Below are 7,545 nucleotides of genomic sequence, written 5' to 3'. Positions count from 1 at the left end.
TTAATCATATTGTTAAAGTTTGGTTCGTTTCAAAGAAGGTGAAATGGGCCTAAAGAGTAAGAAATTTAATTTAGAAATGGTTCGTTTTTGGCAGGACACAAACTCGACTTTATGTCACTATTGGATCTAACATGAATAAAATATCATTTTAGAATTATGAAGATGAGAGAATCATTTTTATTTTTAGTAGGTGTGTTGGTTTTTATTAATCTCAACTATCATCTTTTGGTTGTTGTCGATCTCAGCTAACGAATTGGCTGATAACAATCTCATCTTTTATCATATTTGTTCAACCCCAATCAATTTATGTATGTATTGTTGTAAACTCATCCATATGAATATAATGCTTGAAAATAGTTCAAAAAATTCAAGTATTGGACATATAACAAAACAAATGAAGTATTTAAAAGCTTATAGTCTAGTCATGTAAGTCAAAATGTGTATTTGAGCCGACTTTGTTGGGCTAAATTTTACTAAAAAGCTTCTTAATAAATTGGGCTGAGTTGGACGATTTTGGCCAAGCTAGGTTGGACAATTTTATTCGACTAGGACCAATATGACATTATGTCGAGTTGGACAATTTTGACCAATTTTATCCGATGAGAATAGCTTTTGACAGAGTAGCGTCTAGAGCCTTCGATTCGTCAAAAGAGGCTTCAGGGTCCGATTAGTGCCTAGCCGCCAATTAATCAGTGATCGTTATTACGTTGTGACAAACTACATATTATGGTGCGTAAATTACATTTTACTAGTCATACATGTTGAAAGACAACCCCAATCGTTCTTTCCTGTCAATATTTTAATATGAAATTGAGCAATAAAGAAGATACAGAAATACAATTATGACACTAATAGATAAGTGATTGATAGTATAATTTATCTCTCCAAACACTAACATTTGGAAGCCTCTTTTCTGCTTCCTTTAAAAGCATGATCTGCATCTTCTTGCTTTTCCATTAAAACAAATAAATATCTCATGTGATGGCGGGTATTCTTTATTCTTCTCATTAATCACTTTTCAACTACTTTTGGTGTGTTTTTGAACTCTTTTTAAGCTCATTTTCGTTTGCCCAGTTTAAGGTATCATTTGGAAACCCTTTCGTGTTAGAATATTTATTTTTGGTGAAAATATAAATTATGGAGGGATACCCTGAATCAAAGAAGATGATGATCAAAGAAGCTTGCGAGGATACAATGCTAGAACTAAGGTTATGTCCTCCAGGAGATGGCTTTTACTCCAGTGGTGCAGTTCGTGCCCGTTGTCCTTCAAACAAAAGGTATCGTTGTATCTTAATAAAATTACCCTAGTGTTTTTCGTATATCGGTCAACATTATAAGATAATGATAAAATGTTGACAATTATCGTAATTTCATATTATAGACTAAATAATGACTAACGTAAGACAAAATAATATATCACATAATAATCAGGTTTGTTGGATTTTAATAATATCAACTTTGATATATTTGCATGGATTAATCTCAACTGAATAATTTTTTCCTGATAGTCTCAACCCATTTTCTATTGTGTCATTAAAATGCTAACGATGTTATTTTTTTAGTTAGTTCATTAATGGAAAACGTTAGGTTCAAAGTTAGAATTGTTAGAAAACATTTATTCAGATGAAATTTACATATTCGGTTAATACTTCAAAATTATGATTATTAAAATCCAATAACCCAGATAGCTATTATAAATTTATAATAGATATAGTAAAATATATATGATAATTTGTGAGTGGATGAATTCATGATAAAAGTGTTGAATAAACTTTGTAGAGTTGCAAAGCCCCCAGTGGTGGTGGGATGGCCACCAGTGAGAGCATCAAGGAAGAAAATTATGACATCCACCAACTCGACCAAGGTGGTGTCTTTGCCGGTAAAAGTTCCAACAGATGAAAACGGTGATAAGAAAACCAGCTCCGATCAAGAAAACAGTTTGTACGTGAAAATTAATATGGACGGAGTTGCTATAGGAAGAAAGGTTGATCTCAAAGCATATGATACTTATCAAAAACTCTCCTTAGCTGTAGATGAACTCTTTGGAGGATTGTTGGCAGGTAATACAATAACGCATTCGATCAATCTATACAATGGACGTAACGAATAAACATAATTGCCTGTGAGTATAAAAAACTTAAAAAGATAACGTAACAACGAACATGAGCAACTCACAATTTATTTTTAACGTTCACAATCTCGTCATGTGACTCATGTCATATGCCACTCAGAATGGAAGGAAGTCCTTTCACATTTCTCCATTTTTCTCGTTTTACCCAGCGCTATATCACTTTCTTTCAAGTTTCTTCTCAGCCTTTCCCAAAAATGTATTGTACTGTTCTGACTTTTCCAATTTTCCTCGTTTTGATGTACTTTTAACATAAATCTATAAAATATAAACGAACCCTCAAAAATTCAAAGTGTCGTGATGTGGTCGCTTCCCCTGTATTGGAGTCACCAGATTGGCATTATTTGTAAATGAAGGCTTCTAATGCATTTGACCTGAATTTTAGGTATGGGTCTTACGTACCAAACCAATATATTTCTTAAACGGGTTATAACACTTCACTAAATTAAAAATTAATCTCACCAAATATTTGATATGAAAATCCTAAAAAATAAGGATATACTAAAAATTAATGTAACAAAAAAATATTATTTTAAAAAAAGTATAGAACTAAGAATCTTAATCTTAAATATATATAAACAAAATTCCTAAAAGCTCTCTGATTGTTTATTACATTCTCTTAAGTCATCAGATTATTCTATTTGTAAATGAATACTTCATTTGGATTTGACCCGAATTCATGGGGTATGGGTCTCACTAAACCCAGATAACCTTAAACACGTTATAAAATCTCATTATATTAGAAAATAATTTCACCTTGATATGAAATATTATAAAATAGTGATATACTAAAAATTAATATCCAATTTTTTTTGAAGAAAAAGATATTATTTATATTAAGTAACACACTGCTAGAAAACAAGTCATTTTCCCACAAAACTTTCTTACAAATTTCCTATGACAAGTTGTTCCAACAGATTTTCAAAAACAAAAATAAGTTCCAATTTTGCTACAACACTATCTAATAAACATTATGTTAAGTCAAAATAGTTTTTGTAGGAAAGTTGTAGGAAGTTTACAACCACATGTTTTTGTAGCAATTTTGTAATAAAAGTTGTTGGAAAACGGAAAACGATTTTCAAGCATGTGTTTTTCGAACGTAATTTTTTGTTAGAAAATTGTTAGAAACTGGAATTTTCAACAAATTTTTTACGAATTCAGTTGTAGAAAAACATCTCTTTTTCTAGTAATGACAATTTTATAGTAAAAAAAATAAGCGGGTCATGGGTCTTACTAAACCGATAGATTTTAAACGGGTTATAATATCTCATTTATTTGCGAAAGTCTTTCATCATCAAACCCTACGTATATTATTAACTTCTTACACTAAATAAAACTGAAATCCAAAAAATATAAAAATTAAACACGAAAAAAACACAACCCTCGTAATACGGGGGGATAAAAACTAGTTATTTTCATATTTAAATCAATCTCAAACAATATTTAAAACTAAAATAAAATCTTAAAGCGTCCACTATAAGAAATTGCTAAATATGTTTAAAATTATAAAAAATTAAAAGTAAAACTATAAAATTTTCAAAAGAGTCCGCGCTTAAATCGCAAAGGACTAAGCCCATCCAAAGTGAAAAAAAAGTATATATATATATAATTTCAAAAGTTTTTAAATTAAATATTTTGTTTATTTTTTAAAATGAACTATTGTTTCTTATATTTATAGTAACTTTTAATAAAAAAAAGAATTATAAATATAAAAGTAGGTTGCCTTCATTATAAATAGTTTAGAAATTAGAATAATTAGTTTTATAACGTGTTTTATGCAAAATTTTCGGTTAGTTATCCTATACTTTATTAAAACTTAGATCGTACTCCTTGTAACTAGAATTTTATAACTAATTTATTTATTTTGATAAACCCTAATTATTAAAAAAAATGTAAATACATGCATATAAAGCATAAGTTTTTAAAATTTATTAACGATAAATAAAATAAGTTATATAAGTCATAGAGGAGCATTTCTTTATCATGCATAGAGATGAGTAAAATTGGTACTGGTACCGGTACTGAAATCAAGGATTTGGTATTATCGGTATCGAATCGGTACCTAAGTTTTGAGTTTCGGTACCGGTACCGATACGGTACGGGACCGGTATTTCCCGAATTTTTACCTTAAGTTCGGTACCCGGTATCGATATCAAGAATTCACGATTTTCAGGACCAGGACCGGTCAGTATCAGAACGGTCCCAATCTCATCCCTACATCTGACCATCCTTTAGTGACCTGTGTAATTATGCCTGATTTACAATTTCAGTTGTAACCAATATACAAATTGTGTAAAGTTGTTTAATGGTTTAGTTTTATGTTTTAGAACATTTTACAATAGCTCCTCCATATTTATATAAGTTGGTTCTCTGTATTCAGGGGCAGGCCCACATAGGTTTGATTGAGGTCCCGGAACACCAATATTTTTTAAAATTATTTAGAGGAGATATATTAAATTTTGTAACGACCCTATAAAAATTAATACCTAGAACCCACAATATTAAGCTTGAATTGGTCTAGTGGAAAGCCCCTTATTTTTTCTTTAAGAGATTGCAAGTTCAAGTCTCACAATACTCTGCTTTTGTTGTATTTTTATATCCTAGTCAATATTAATTATTTAGTTAGGGTATTTGTGTTTTTTCGTTAGTTTTCCTATATAACTATTATCACCATGCAACATATATATTGGAAACATGAGTTTTGCATATTCTTTTTCAATCAATCAATCAATCAATCATACCCAGTAGGATCCCACCAATAGCAAAGCTATAAGTAGGGTCTGGGGAGGGTGAGATGTAGGCACACCGTACCTCTATCCGACTGGATAGAGAGGTGGTTTCCAGGGAGACCCTCAACGTTTTGTATATTCTTTTATTATTATAATTAATCATTTATTTGTGTTAGAGTTAGTTTTTCATGTTTTGGTCCTGTATATAAGACCATATATATTACTCATGTTTATGTTTTCCGGGTATGAATAAAAATAAATTTAAAGCTTATGTTCTATCTTGTTTCTAATCTAGATTCTTTCTACTTACTCGTTTCCAATGACACCATACTTTCGTATTTTATTATGTTCCTCGCCTCGACCTGACTCGAATAACGGCCGACCCGAAAATTCGGTAAACCAAAAAAGTTGGGAACCTATTGACAAAAAATCATGGGTCCGCCACCGTCTGAATTGTATGAAGCAATGTTGTTGAGATCGGACCGGACCGGCCGGTCGGACCGGTTCAACCGGGATTCGGTCCACCGATCGGTCCGGTTATGTGCAGTTCGCTCGCTCCCAGCGAACCGGTCGGTCCGAACCGGTTCAACCGGTTCGGCCGGAAAACCGGACCGGTTGAACCGGTTTTCTGTTAAAAAATATTTTTTTTCTAAAAATTTTTTTCGGCCTTTCCGATCATTTTTTCCCCAAAATTGTTCGGACCGGTCCAACCGGTTCGACCGGTTGCACCGGCGACCCGGTAGCCTGTCCGGTTCGACGTCCGATCCGGTTTTGAAAACATTGATATGAATTGATTAAAAGTAGATGTGAGTGAATGAGAGAGAAAAATTATTGTTTAAGAGCAAAATTTGAAAAACATTGTTTATCTTATATAATTTTTTTATGTTTTTTTAGAAGTGTTTGCGGTGAAAAAGAGATAAAAGTTAATGATAAAAATTTAAAAACATATTATTTAATCGAAGAAAAGTAGTTTTGTTTTTAAATTTAATTATAGATACGAATTGCTCTTAAATGTTCATACAGCTAAAGTGCTCGGTTTTTTTAATTTTCATTATTAATTATTTTATGTTTATTTTTTTCAAACAAAATGCACCTTGCTTTTAAATATGCGTATTAATATAACAGAAATTCAGAAGTATCCACCTTCTTTTGATATATTCTTATGATTTGGATGTTACATGTACTTAAATAATGATCAGGGGTTATTCAATTATCTTTTTCTGATTTTTTTTCGTCTATTACTTTCTTATGAGCATATGACAGTTGTTCGTCTTTTGTTCTTATAGCTCAAGGAGACTCTACTTATGGGATATCAAATAAACAGACAGATATATCCATCGGATTACTAGATGGAACAGGAGAGTACACCTTAGTTTACGAGGATAACGAAGGAGATAGAGTTCTTGTTGGTGACGTCCCATGGGAGTAAGCTTCGTTAACATATTTTTTTATTGTTTTAATTAGTTTAGTTTTCAAGCAAGCGTAGCGCAAAAGAAATAAGTTACTTATCCGCTCTATTTATGTTTGTGTAGAATGTTTATATCTTCGGCAAAGAGGCTTCGTGTGCTGAAGACATCTGAATTACATGTTGTTTGTCAACGGAATAACTGATTACAAGTCGTTGAATATTATCAATCACCTTGATTTTGAGAATTATTGATTTCTTTAGATCAATTTTAAGTTAAAATTGAGTTCACTACAAAAAAATTATGTCTGACGTCGTGGAAAAATGTCATTCCTTATGGCGACAACATGTCGTCGTTATAGGGGATCTATAGCGACGACAATTGTCGTCTCTATTGGTTTCGCGTCTCTATTGGTTTCTCGCCATATCAAACATAATTTCTCGTAGTGGTTTCATAACGCTTGATGTGTGATATTACATTTTTGATGATGTGTACAATTTGCATAAAGGTATAACTTTGCATGTAATTACTTTACTTCGGTCTATTGATGTTTTTATTATTTGTTGTGAGTCATTGACATTTCTAATAAGGAACAACCATGCATGGTCATTTCTTATGAGTATAATTTACCTAAACTCAAAGTTTAACACCGGCCAATTTTACGTCAGTATTTTAATTTAATATTTGAGTATATAATCATGAAGCATACACAAATAGTGTACCACCTAGGAATGACTAGAGTGTTAATCTTGTTGGGTTGGTGCATGGTTGGTGAGTTACTAGATTAATTAGATTAACTGTTTACAAGTTAACATGTTGAAATGTGCAACCTAAATCCGCCCGATATTATTATTTGTGTTAAAGATTTCAACACTAACACCCATTGATAAATTCGGGTAGACTAAAACATGACCCGTTTGACCACCCATTTATTTGCAAACATAAACATTTAAAAAACAAAATTGATATTGTTAAAGATTTTAACCTCAACCCAACGTTGAGTAAATCAGTAATATGAACATTTTTGTTTTCGAAAAATATCAAAAATCTTGAAGTGGATAGTTAATCACAAGCGCGTTTTCAGAAAAATGGAAGACAGAAAAGACGAAAATATAAACATAACTATATTCTTTTAAAAAATATTTAAACGGGTTAATGGGTCAACCAGTTTTATACGAGTCAACTAGAACCCGACTTGTTTTTAAACCTGTCATATATATGCTATGATATTTATGTGTATGTGTATATATGATACATATGTGTATATGTATATGTTATGTAT

At 31.4% G+C, this 7,545-nt stretch overlaps 1 protein-coding gene across 1 annotated transcript; it reads left to right on the top strand.

The window, feature by feature from the left end:
• Positions 1 to 783: 783 nt before the first annotated feature.
• Positions 784 to 6,468, top strand: LOC143604941 (auxin-responsive protein IAA26-like). Its single transcript, XM_077081256.1, has 4 exons — positions 784 to 1,277; positions 1,780 to 2,060; positions 6,144 to 6,282; positions 6,390 to 6,468. Exons 1-4 carry the CDS (start codon positions 1,138 to 1,140, stop codon positions 6,466 to 6,468), a joined length of 639 nt encoding a protein of 212 aa, XP_076937371.1. The 5' UTR covers positions 784 to 1,137.
• Positions 6,469 to 7,545: the final 1,077 nt, after the last annotated feature.

This window comes from Bidens hawaiensis, unplaced genomic scaffold (assembly GCF_021521415.1).
Source record: "Bidens hawaiensis isolate Kalapana, Puna unplaced genomic scaffold, B.hawaiensis_p1.1 tig00067382_1, whole genome shotgun sequence".
NCBI lineage: Eukaryota > Viridiplantae > Streptophyta > Magnoliopsida > Asterales > Asteraceae > Bidens > Bidens hawaiensis.
Note: the sequence above shows the minus strand (reverse complement) of the source record. Positions and strands in the feature narration are given on the sequence as shown.

Excerpts from the sequence above, each read along its gene's own strand:
- LOC143604941 (XM_077081256.1), top strand. The coding sequence starts at position 1,138 with ATGGAGGGATACCCTGAATCAAAGAAGATGATGATCAAAGAAGCTTGC. Across the intron at positions 2,061-6,143 it reads CTTTGGAGGATTGTTGGCAG|CTCAAGGAGACTCTACTTAT; the intron begins GTAATACAATAA and ends TTGTTCTTATAG. Across the intron at positions 6,283-6,389 it reads GTTGGTGACGTCCCATGGGA|AATGTTTATATCTTCGGCAA; the intron begins GTAAGCTTCGTT and ends ATGTTTGTGTAG.